The 12,801-nt window shown below is 34.8% G+C and overlaps 1 protein-coding gene across 1 annotated transcript in view; it reads left to right on the top strand.

The window, feature by feature from the left end:
- The window catches only part of LOC121411057 (neogenin-like), a 62,206-nt gene that overhangs the window by 13,450 nt on the left and 35,955 nt on the right, over nt 1–12,801 (top strand). The window contains exon 6 of the mRNA XM_041603540.1: nt 2,024–2,302. Coding sequence (XP_041459474.1) covers nt 2,024–2,302 — 279 coding nt within the window. The remainder of the gene's footprint in view (nt 1–2,023; nt 2,303–12,801) is intronic.

The following is a 12,801-nucleotide window of genomic DNA, read 5'->3' on the forward strand; positions in this document are numbered from 1 at the left end:
TGATTTGCAAGGGGGTAGCTTAAAGGGGTTTCTCACATCCCCTTAAATAAAATTTATACTGAGCCCATGGGCTTAAAGAGAAATGCCTGTAGTTGCAGTAAACACTGATTTCATGAGAAAGTCTGTAAAACCAGGCTTAATTGTCAGTATATCATCGAGGATCTAGATCTGGTACAGTTACATAAACTGAACTTTGTGAAATCTTGAAATCTACGCTGAAAAATGTTCCCACTGAAGATCACCAACACAGATAGGCACACGTGGGACAGTGTATTATTATTGCTGGAAAAAAGACCCGACGGAAGTGACCAAATCCGCACTCATTTTGCTTATTTCTCAGCAATTACACAATTTCTTCCAGAATCCTTTGGCACATATTTTTTATTCATACAAACAGACACTTGGGTGGTAATTATATTAGATTCTGTAAAAAGTCATTTTGAGATCGTTACCAGAACTGGAATTTATCTTTAAAGAGGATAAGGAGTATTGTTTCTGCAGACAATCTTTCATATATATTATTGCTGTGTGATGTATGTGATGTTCTGTTAAGTTCATCCTGAGATAAAAAATACCAAGAGGGTGATAAAATTCATTTGTTAGTCAGTCATAGGTCGGAGAAAAACAATTGTAAGTCTTGAAGTTGATTGCTTTTCTGGCCAAAGGAAACATGAAATAATTAAACATCTTGTTGGTTCTGTCCAATCCAAATTTACAAGTGATTGCAGTTGGTTTCAATGCAACACCCCCTCACTAGACTTGCCATGCCTTTCGTTCTGTTGGCTTTTATTATAAATTGTGTATTTTATTTGTGAAAAACAGAATTATTTCTTAATTTCCAACTAAATATGAATGGACAGGAAGTCTTAAGAAATGAATTCAAAGGCAGACAGATTTGTAATGATGATGGTGCCTTTTGTTGAGTAGTCATCAAAACAACTTCATGTTTGATTACAAGCAAACTTTCAATGTCTAAAGGTCTTTTTTTATTGATAAGCTATCGTGATATTTGCCTTATAATGTTCTATTGAAGAATTCTTAAACACTTAGTGTTTTTCACATCATTTTTGCCATGAAGGACTTCTTTTATTGAAGTTTAGTGATAACTGATAAAAAAAAAAAGTTGATTCAATAATGGCATTTTTATTTGCCATTTCACCTATAATTTTCCTAGCACATATTACAGATATGTTGTCCCATCACTTATCGCTTGAATTTTGAAAAATGCTTTAATAAAAACAGAAGGATTTTTTCTGTTTCTTTCAAAGAATTAAGTATATATCCATCAATACATTTAAGGAATCTGAATTTGTACCTCAGATTTATATAATTTTTTATGAAAATAAATTGATTCTATTTTATTATATATTATTTTGCTATTTTTTTAGTTTGGACAGAAGTCAGTGGCATAAGTCTAAGTCTTAGGAGCAAGACATGACAAAGGGCAAAATTAATTTCAAAATGCTGTGAGCAAGGGAAACAAGCAAGCCATGAATAGCCTTTTTATACGCAAATCAAATTTTGCAACAGTCAAAATTCACCCAAAAAAAAAAATTAAAAATCCCTCACAAGAGAACAAAACAGCCCCCAACCATGAATACATATCGACATCCATGGCTTGCCAATGTGTACATGATATAACAATATTACTTCGAATTCTTTAATTTTGATGAACGAAAAGCAAAGCAGAGAGTCAACGTTAATATTGATGGTTGCGATGCGATTGTGCGAAAACAGAATCACAGAGCGGAAAGCTTGTTGCGATTTGCTTTTCACATTTTTAAAAACAGAACCACAGAGCTGAATTCTGTTTTTCCTTTTTCATGACTAAAACAGAAAAACGACTTATCCATTTGTACCTTGATTCATAGCGTGGCTTCCAGATAAGTTTATTTTACACATATATGTACACTGAGCAGCCTTCGGACATGACAACTTCAGTCCACTCACCAATGAATGTGTAACCAGACGTTATGATAACCTAACTATATCTACACAATTAATTCTTTGCTTTTCTTTTTAGTTCCACCCATATTCCTAGACGAGCCCACCAACAGATACGCTAGATTGGGGACCACTGAGGTCCTGCAGTGTACCGTGTACGGAATCCCGACGCCAACCATCAAATGGAAGAAGAATGGGATCGATGTGGATGTGAGTGAAGACTTCTATAGAATTGATGATCGTGGGGGGCTAGAGATCAGTGGGTTGCAAGAGGAGGACTCCGGTATCTACCAGTGCCTTGCCAGTAACCTTCGCGGCAACATTCAATCTACAGCCGAGTTGATAGTGCTTCCCGATGGTAAGTTGAGCCATCTTTTACCTCTTGAAAGAGGCATTTACCCCTTTTACAGAATTGTTGATAGTATCTAATAGTATTCATATGAGGCACCTTTATGGACAATCCCTGATCAAGTTTTCAAGAGTTTTGCATCAATCAGTTCAATTAGATCTGAATGGTTCAGTCTGATGCACCGGAATAAAACAGTGTGATAACACCGTAATAATTTATCATTCCTATTATGTAATCTAATTCTTATTCTTATAAGTAAATATCAATATTGTTCATTATTCTTTCTTCTTTAATGTAACATTATTTATAACACTACCAGAACTTTTTAATTCAATGCAATGGAAGTTATCAAATTGTAAATGAAAACAACTAAAAATTGTACAATTGTTTTATGATAGTGTGTTATTCACATGTCATGAATCATTTTCACAATAGGAAAAGAAAATGTTTTTTTTTACAATTTGTAACGGATTTAATGTTCTACCAAAGGTTTCACATCAAATAACTTTACAACAAATATCATTAAAAAATGCAGTCTAGCTGTCATCAAAAACCTACATTCCCTTCTACAATTTTTTGTACATTTTAAACTACAACCTATTTTTCCTTCAACAATTCATTATGTTTTCCACCAACTTTAACTCTACATTATAGATCCTACTAGAATGGGGCCATGATACTATCACATGTGACATAGGATACTATTGATTTGTTTCTATCACATTTATTCTGAGCACTAAGTGTCAACCACACAATAATTAAAAGTGTTCACATGACATCATAAATTACCACAATTGTTTATTCTTTCACTACAGTCAAAAGCAAAAGCCTGAAAAACAAGTAAATCCCGTGTAATACAAATATTACCAAGCGCAGGTGCAAGAGGTCCAGGCTTGCATACTGTACAGTAAAATAAGGTATTCAAGCCATGAAAACATATTGCCATCGATCTAGAAAAATTCAATACAATCATTATTGATTACTCCTAGGTTATGCAGATTCATTGCTTTTGACAGTACAACAGATATTAAACCAACGCAATTTTTATGTTTTTTCATTGTTTTACATTGATTTGATGTCAATAATGAAATTTGTTATTGGAATAGTTTGGTATCTATAAGAGGGGTTGACGTCAGAGTTGACGGCAAAACAGGATAGTACCCTTTGCAGTTTAGAGTTTTATTTTGAATAATGTACAAAATATGACTTTGACCTAATCTGACAAGAATTGTAAGTAATATTTTGATAAAAGTTCCCTGGGCACACTTTTATTTTCAAATTGCATTAAGACTTAAGATATCAGGATAAAACAATGATGATTAACACTGCGAGTAGAAGTATCTGCTGGAGTGCTGGAAAATAGGATATGACGTAAAAAGCTTCATAAAACTTTGATGTCAGATTGCATAAGCATGCGTGAAGATGCTTTTTGGAAGGATTTAAAACCATCTGTGACAGTGATATTACAAAGCTGTAAGCCTTGACACAATGATCAACCGTAAGCTAATGAGATAACAGCTTCTGCTTGCTTTAAATAGTCATGAGGATCGTAAAAAAAACTAGGTCAAATAAATCAGTTTCAAGAGTCAGAACAGAGGGAACACTACTGATGCTGTTGTTGAGTGAGCTGGGACTAATTTATTGTGAAATGTAGCAAGCTGCAAGCCTATTCGTACGATAGGATAATGGGGGTCTATTAGGCACTGGAAGCCTCATCATTTAGAGAGAGATAGACACCATATGCTATTTTTTGGGTCTTTTTTTTATCAAATCTGTAGAATTTGGGGATTTTTTTTATATCAAATGTCTGTCCATTCCTGAGTAGTTTACAATATATTACAGGAATTTAGCTTGCAGATTGTATTTCTTTTCTTTCTAATTATTATGTTTCTTTCTGATAATTATGATTCCTGATAAATCATTCTCCTTGATAAGTTCAGAGGTATATTTTGAGAAAATGGTTGTTATCCTCTTTGATTTCTCTTACATTTTGAGTAAAACTCAATTTTTTGGAACACATGATAAATATAAACCAAAATGAACAGAAATAATGCACTCAATCTTGAAAGAGACAGTACCACATGATTATTATTGTTTATAAATGGAATAGTTACCACACTGCTTTGTAAAACTTTCCTACCAAGACTCGGTTTTTCACCCACCATTCTAATGTCTTTCATCACAAGAGCTTTCTTTGGGAAACTGCTGCTGCTGCTGCTGTGGCCGAGTGTCGTCTTACCGTGCATTATTCATACAACGGGCTAAGGAACGGGGAAGAATCATTGCTAATTCAGCACTCACACGCGTGACTAAAAATTCATGCAGAACCTGGACATGGGGATTAATTCAATCACACTCCAGCCCTGGACTCTCTGCTGAATATGTGTTTCTCAAATGCTGTTTATGCCTTGAACCAAGGTATGGTCCATGCCAATTTGCAACCGGAGAGACAAAATGGGATCGTGTTGAGATCTTTTATTCATTATTTTTACATATAAATTCATCCCCTCCTAATAAATTGTGTCTCTGTCTGGGAAGAGAGGTAAAAAACAAACAAATTATTCAATGAAATACTGGAGACAGATGTGTTTGCCTTTAAAGATCATATCAGAAGTTCAGACATCTGTAATATATCAGTGTAAAAATAAGCAAAGTAAATACAATAGAGGTTTTACACATTTTACTGCTGATCATTCTTCTTTAGAAATTCTCAAATCTTCCAGCTCTAAAAATTAATTATACTATGCTTCTCACTGACCCGAGATTTAAGAGGAGTTGAAAATAAGCATTCTATAAATTTTTGAATATTTTTGGTTGAGGTATTTTGATATCTACTTTAGATAAAAATTTACTGGTTCGTTTCCCAATCTGTTTAATTCACCTTTTCTTACAACGCATACAACAAATTTTATTCAAACATAAGCTCAGCAAATATTTTCATACCATTATCCTCTATTATGTATTTCAAGTGTTCATTTATCTGTTATTGTCAATAAATGCAATTATAGGCTGCAATACGGAAATAGTCAATTAAACAAATAAGAAAAGAAGGGAGCTGGAAATAAATTCTCTCCTAGTAAAATATGTCACTTTTACAATTTATTTATGAATAAAACATTTCTATAATTTAACTTAATGTCTGCGTAAAAAAACATTAAAAAGTTATCAGGCTCTGGTGTTTTTCCTTTCAGTTGAGTGTCTGTGTATTTGGAAGTTTTAGAATATCTCCTGAAATGAAAATTTAACAGGAAATCATATTGATACTTTCCTATTCGTAGTATAAGCAAATTTAATGGTTAAAGTGAGATTTAGAATCTGCATGGTAGATCTCATCATGAAAGGTCATCAAATAAAGATATTATATCAAGATTATGCATCAGCTCCATGTGCAAATATGCGTTATCCCTTTCTATCAACAAATGAGAATTATACTTTATCTTCTTAGGAATCAAAGAAGTTGTATTCCTGTGTGTAGTGTAGTATATTGTCTCTATGGATTTGAATTCCTTGTCTGTTTTGCATTATCCTTTTCTTCCATTTCTTCCTTTGAGTAGAATTCAAACTGATCCCAATCTTTAGAAAGCAGGCTGGAGATGCTAAGATTACCAAGGGTTATTTTGAGTAAACGTGGAAGAGAGAATACGGCGAGTGCTGTCACCTGCATCAATCCTTAAAAAACCGCACTTTCCTCCGTCTCCATGAATAATGCAGGAAAAGACTGCTCTCCCATCCATTATTCACCCAATAACGTGTTTCTCTTTTGTAACGCTGTTTTTGTTCTCTCCCTCTACCTTTCCCCCCTCACCTGAACCATTATCATCATTGTTTCCATGGAAACAGAATATCTTTAGGGAAAAATTAACTTGATAGCATCAAACACAGACCCTTGTCAAAAATGTATGTTATTTCCTCATGGGAAATGTTGTTGCAAAGTGAGATATATAAAAACAGCTGCTTATGCATCAGACACTTGTCTAGTTAAGGCTCTTATACATTTGAAGTTAAGAATCATGAGAGAGGATTTTTTGTTCAGGATTTTTGTCCTTTTTGGCATTTTTTAAAAATTTGGAACATGATGTTTTTCCCTTCATACATTTTTATGAAGAAATCGTATATTTGATATGAATTAATTTACAGAATTGTGATCCATCTATTGCATCTGTATCACAGATATATTAATTTAATTTATATATCTCCTTCTCATCAAAAGAGAACACATTCTAATGTGCATTTACATTTTTTTTGCTTAGTCTTTGATTGTATAAAATACTGTGAATGTAGGTTAAAAAGAAACCTTCATCATTCATTTCATGTTGCTATTTGAGAATGGCTCCATATGGCCTCAAAATGTTTGCTTGCCCCAGAAAAGGATCTTACTCAGATCTCATAATCTGTTATTTATACGGGATCTGTATTTATACGGGTGCATATCTAATTCAATAATATATTGCAAGACAACATGAGATATTGCTCTCCAACTTCATTTGCCCTAATCTAAATGCAAGCATCCATTACATCTTCAACAATCTTTATTAGAAATTTTCAAGGAAGAAACAAGATTGCTTATTCATATTCTTTAAGACTAACATAATTTATGCAGAAATTTATTCAATTTCTATTCTTACTTTTTCCATATTTGTACAAAATAAGAATCTTTGATTTTGTTGGTCACAGCAGAGAATGAAACTATCATCATAGTTTATAACTACTATCACTAATATTTTAGTTAAGAGTAGAATGTTTTTAGGTGTGTGCTGTTAAATTCTTTGAGAAGGGAAACTGTAAAGATATTGAAATTTTCCTCCTTTTGAAACTTGTGTCTTTCATATGTAGGACACACTGGCCATTGGTTTCATTGTATGAAATAATTCTCAGGAGGCATAGAATCGCTACTGCCACTTTGTGTCCAATATGTTTTAGAAGGTGTAATGAAATTGTATAATCAGACATTGTGATAATTTCTCAGAGTATTGTTACATCTTGTATATTATAACTTCACTGCATACATAGGTTGATGTTACCTTGTTTTTATTTCATGAAGTTTTCTTCTTTTGTTTGGCTTCTTTTGGATCTTTCCCGATGTCCTCCCTTGCTTAGAGATTATAGCTATCCTGATCAGGCATTGCTGAAAGCTTTTGTGCATATAATCCTCCTTCCCTTCCTGTGTCTTTCCGTCTTCATATCACCAAACACTCGAGCTTAATCAATAGAGATTGCACTGGTGTTGCCCAGGGTGGGCAACTCGATCCTCATCCTAGTTCACAGTCTTCTTGAGGAAGAAGGCATATCACCTCTCCCCGCTCATCCAGAATCGAGGATTTGGGCGATTACTATGACAACGTGAGCCCGTATTCTTGCTTGCCTGTGGCATGGTGAAGAACCCCTCATGTTCCTCCACACGTACCTTTTTTCAGGAAATACATGTCCAATCTATCTTGCCCGCTCTTGTCTTCTTTGCGATTCTAGCTGGGAGGGTGCCTGCGAAAGGTCATCGCAACTTGTATCTCTCGGAACAGGGTCAACCAAGTCCATCCTTGTCAATATGGCAAGCTCCTGTCTTATTGATGGCACCCCCTCTAACTTTTTAGTTTCTATCAAGTGACAGTGAAGTTGTATGTTCAAGGTAACATTTGCATAATTTAAAGATGTAGAAGAAAGTATGATGGGCATTGAATTGATGAAACCAAGCTGTCGGCCCTTGTTTTCTTGATATAATCCCTCTTCGATCGATCTCTTTCCCTGTGGATAGAACTATGTTACCCAGTGGATAGCATCTATGTTACACCTTTTTCCTCTTTCCATTGCAGCGACACCTTTTCTGGTCCCCCGCATCCTTAGTGTGAATTCTCTTATCATCTAGTCGAGTAAAGACTATGGTTGCGTTTGTCCTAATTCTGTCTCTTCATCTTTCAGACCATAACTTAATTATCATGCTGTCATATACCATTATTTAGTTTATTTATGCATTTGGGACAGTTCCTACCTGTAATTTTGTAGAACTTTGCTTGCAAAAAGTAAGAAGAAGCTATTCAATACAAGTCCATGTAACAATATGCTTATTGTACTGATTGAATGACAATGAATTATTCATGAGTTTCTTGGTACTTCTGGTTAGTATTACCCCATTGCCCCTTGCTATTGCCTCCTTGGAAATCTTTGATATGGGTGGTTTAAAATAGGTGACATGGCACTATCTCTCCCCCATGCTCAAATTGCTGAAATTTGATCATTTAAGTGAATAGACTACATGGTAACCGTGACTCAGTCACCTTAAGAATAACTACTAGTTCTGTGATTGATTAGGATAAGTGAGAGTGTGGGTGAGTGAAAGAAAGGATAAAATCAGGGGAAAGAAGTGTTTTGAGGGATACATACATGGAAAGAGCCATCTAGAGAGTGGTAGAAAAAAAATAGGGAATCAAATGGGAGGGAGAGGGGGGGGGCTTCAGTTGTATTGACATCCATCCCCCAGATGGTTTAAACCAAGTATGCCACTCTTATTGCTGTATGTCAATTGAATGGTGAATGGTACTTACCATGTCAGGCAAGATCAATCCCAGCTACCTGTCACCTAGCTTTACAGATCTATCTTGCAGTTTGACAACAGCTACCTCACCTGCCAAGATATGTCAATAATCAACTAAAAACTAACCACATTACCTGTTCTCACAAAACAACATTTCCCCCCACTCATTCTCCTGAGAGTTAATAGTTTTTCATACTGTAGGGGAGTGTTCTATCAATTTTCTTAAGCCAGATGATTTCAATTTTCTTTTCTCTCCCCCCTTTCACATCCCCCATTGCGCATCATTACTTAGAGTATCTGCAGTGTAAGTCTCAACTGGAAGAAAATCATGATTGAGATCTCCATTATGTTCAATGAAATTTTACAGAATCACCTTCAAAATGCACCGTTTTCAACATTTTCTGAATGCATTCTGCTGGACTGACCAACGATAAAGTAAACATGTTTCAAAAATTGTGTTTCTTGAGTAGAAGTGTGAACTGAATACAGCCAAGGTGTCCCTGAAGTTTAAGGTCCCATCTGTCACCCAACACATAGTCATGCACATAGACAATCACACCAGGGTTTGGTAACAGGTAACAATAACATCACCCCAAGCATTTACAGGGTCAGGTTTCACTAATGTTTGCTGTCATACATGCCCTTGGGTTTCAGCCTCTGAAGAGACCATTGACGTTGATTACATTCATGCAACACTTTGTTGAATGTTATGGTATTGTGAAACATGCCATGTCAGGGATGGTGTATGCACAATGGGTACCTAAGCTTGGCTAAGTAGGAGTTGGTATCCTCTGGAAAAGAAACATGATATACCCTTTGGTTGTATCACAATCCTCTCTGAAAAGTGGGGATAGTTTTTATATCCACCATAAAACTCATCAAGAGGTTGATGCCTCCTCTAGACCCGTCTCCATCAGCCACAGTTTTCAAAATATTATCCTGTTTATTTTTGGAACCGGTACATTATCCCTGGAAGTTATGCCGATCATAACTCAAGATTGTTTGTCACGGAGACACAAATAGCAGACTATATTGTTAGCTTGTCTTGAGATTACAATCTTGAGTCAACTTAGGACTTATAATTTGCAAGTGAAAACATATCCAGTTTTCGGCTCAGGATGATTTGTTCATGGTATCATACCATCACACATTTAAACAAGGAGAATAAAGTGCAGATTCTCTTTCACACAACTTTCTTTTTTTCAATCTCAAACAAAAGTCTTGACTCCCCAGAGTCTTCCACAAGGGCTGACATGGGTTTCTTGAATCTCAGGATTAAATCTTGATGATCAGGTTGGAATCTAGAAATTGAACAAACTGGGGCTGATGGTGATGGGCCTATATTGAGATGGGGGAAAAAGAATAGAGGTAGGAGGATATTGAGGTTGGGATTGAGGAGTTGAATGACCGTGAAGACATTGGTTCCAGCTCACATATTTCTAAAGAGATAATAGACAGACACCTGCTCAGTTGATGTATCTTACCTTCTAATTGGATAATCAAATTGAAAGACCTTTATCAGACACCCACATGAGCTATTTCTGTGTTTTGTGATGCTTTGGTAGTGATAAAGAATTCATATGAATTACCATGGAAACACATACGTGAAACTCCCCTCACCCCAACAAAAAATTATATTAAAAACTAAGAGTACGATACTGTACATCTACTACTGCATTCTTAATGCGTTTAAAATATGTTTATATCTAATTCAGATACTGCACTTTTCTGCAGCTACATTCATTATGGTCATACATGATTTTAACTATAGATGCATTCTATTTATTCATTCATTGAAATAATTTATCTTTTGAAATAAATTTTCTTTTTTTTTCTTCATTTCATGGTTTTCAAATAAGTAGAAAATACTTTTCTGGGGAATTCAATCCACTATCAGCGAAAATCAATGATCTCGACATATAACATGAACATTGAAATTTTCAAATCATTGCATACTACACAAAAATTTGCTCAATTTGTAGATGTTTATGATAGTATGCATGAGACAGATTCTCAGACGTGACATCCTAGTTCCAAGCTGTCTATTTTGGTGTATTTTATTTCATACATTCTTTTTGAGACAGGAAATTGGTTTATTTAACAAAACAGATGAACTTTCAAAGCATGTGTTCATTCTCAATTGAATTTTGTTGTTGTTAATGAAGGATGAAGAAAAAATGGATATGGAGGTCCCATTTTCAAATGTTTGAAACCTAAATGTTTTCTAGTGAGTGTCTGAAAATAAGTGTTGTTTTTGTTTAGAGGATACTTATTACACGTAGTAATGGGAGAGATGCAAAATAGGAAGTGTTACATGATTCTGAGGAGGGGGACTCAGGAGAAATGGCACTTAGCTTTGTGAAAGCGAGAAAAGGATATCAAATATGCATTGATTCTCACTGAAGCCAAGATCAATATTTATATCTCATCACCAAAAGTGTGGGCCGTGGACAGTGTGATTGATAGCGCTAATCATGGGATTACAGCTTGAAAAGATGTTAGTAGACTGCCTTATTTGTCTTTTTGGCCATCAGTTTGTCTACATTCTCAATTCTCCTTTTTAATCCTCTATCTATTTTCATATTATCTATTTTTGCTGGAGTCTGAGATATATGCTGATGGTGCTAAAAACTAATCATGTTTCCTTTTATCATGGGGTGTTATTAATTCATCATTTTCTGCATGGCTTGACATTCAGGATGGCAGTTATTTGATTGAAAAGGAGGGATACTGGTACTTTCTCAGGTTTTGATTTTATGATCTTTACTTTATTCATCTATTTCTAAAAAAACTTATTTTTATGAAATTACAAATATATATCAACTCCTTGTGGATAAATTCAAGTAGGAGACAAATTCATTTTCAGTATAAAAAAAACAGATCATGTCTTTGAAAACTGTTGGCTCAAACTAGAAAAAAGATAAGGAAGTTAGAAATGTTAGGCCGCCTTGTTGTTGCATTTCCCCGGCTTGATGAATTTTCAATTCACTTGACTGCCTTCTCTTTATGGAAACTTACATAATTGAAAAGAAAGAAATACATTGAAACATGAAAATAAAGAAACAACAACAACTAGGGTGACATTTTGATTGGGTTTATTTCACAGAGGCTACTTAAATTTGATAGATTAGAATCAAGAAGGGGAAGATTGGAGACAAGAAAAGTGATATTAGCCGATCAGAGTCAAAGGCAAAAATAAGCCTTGCTTCCACATATATACATAGCCGTAAGCTCTGAAGCTTACGTGCACAAGATTAATTGCATTGTCAGGAAAGGGAAAGCAAGAAAAAAAAAACAGGGCAACAGCTTAGGCTGTGTACCAACAAGCTAAAACCTGCTCCAGGCAGCCAAACTTCATTTCAGCCATATCTTGAAATCTATAGACGTACATTTTTAGGGCTCTGCCGGCCTCCACATGACTCTCATACATAAGAGGAGCTGGATCAAATGTTACCGCTTTCGGGCAGTCTCCCTTTTATTCATTACCTGTTCCAAGTTGTTTCTTTTGTATAAATTAATATTAGGCTGTCTGATCCTATTAAGTAGGTTCATGTTCTCCATGACAGTGATAGTGGTGATAACGATTTCTCACAATATTATTTTGTTTGAATGAAAAATAGATATGAGGAATCTCTCACCTTAAATATAACATGCATGTATCTTGATAGCGATGGAATGCCAATGACCTAGAATAGCGTTTTTTCTGAAGAATTTTTTCAGAAGTTCAGAAAAAAGGTGATTAAGCTCTTAAGGAAAGGAAAGCATTGTAAGCAACAGCACATCTTATTCATTGATTACATTTGTCCATCCACCTAAATATTTAATGACACTAAAAACAACATAAATAATATGTGAAATACAGCAAGCTCTAATTGTATTATCATTGGTAGAATATTCAGTCAAGTTCAGACAGACTTTTTTTCATTCAAAATATTTGCTATGTATGTTAATTTAAATGTTTGATTTCGGGAATATATATTTG

This window comes from Lytechinus variegatus, chromosome 3, assembly GCF_018143015.1.
Source record: "Lytechinus variegatus isolate NC3 chromosome 3, Lvar_3.0, whole genome shotgun sequence".
Classification (NCBI taxonomy): Eukaryota; Metazoa; Echinodermata; class Echinoidea; order Temnopleuroida; family Toxopneustidae; genus Lytechinus; species Lytechinus variegatus.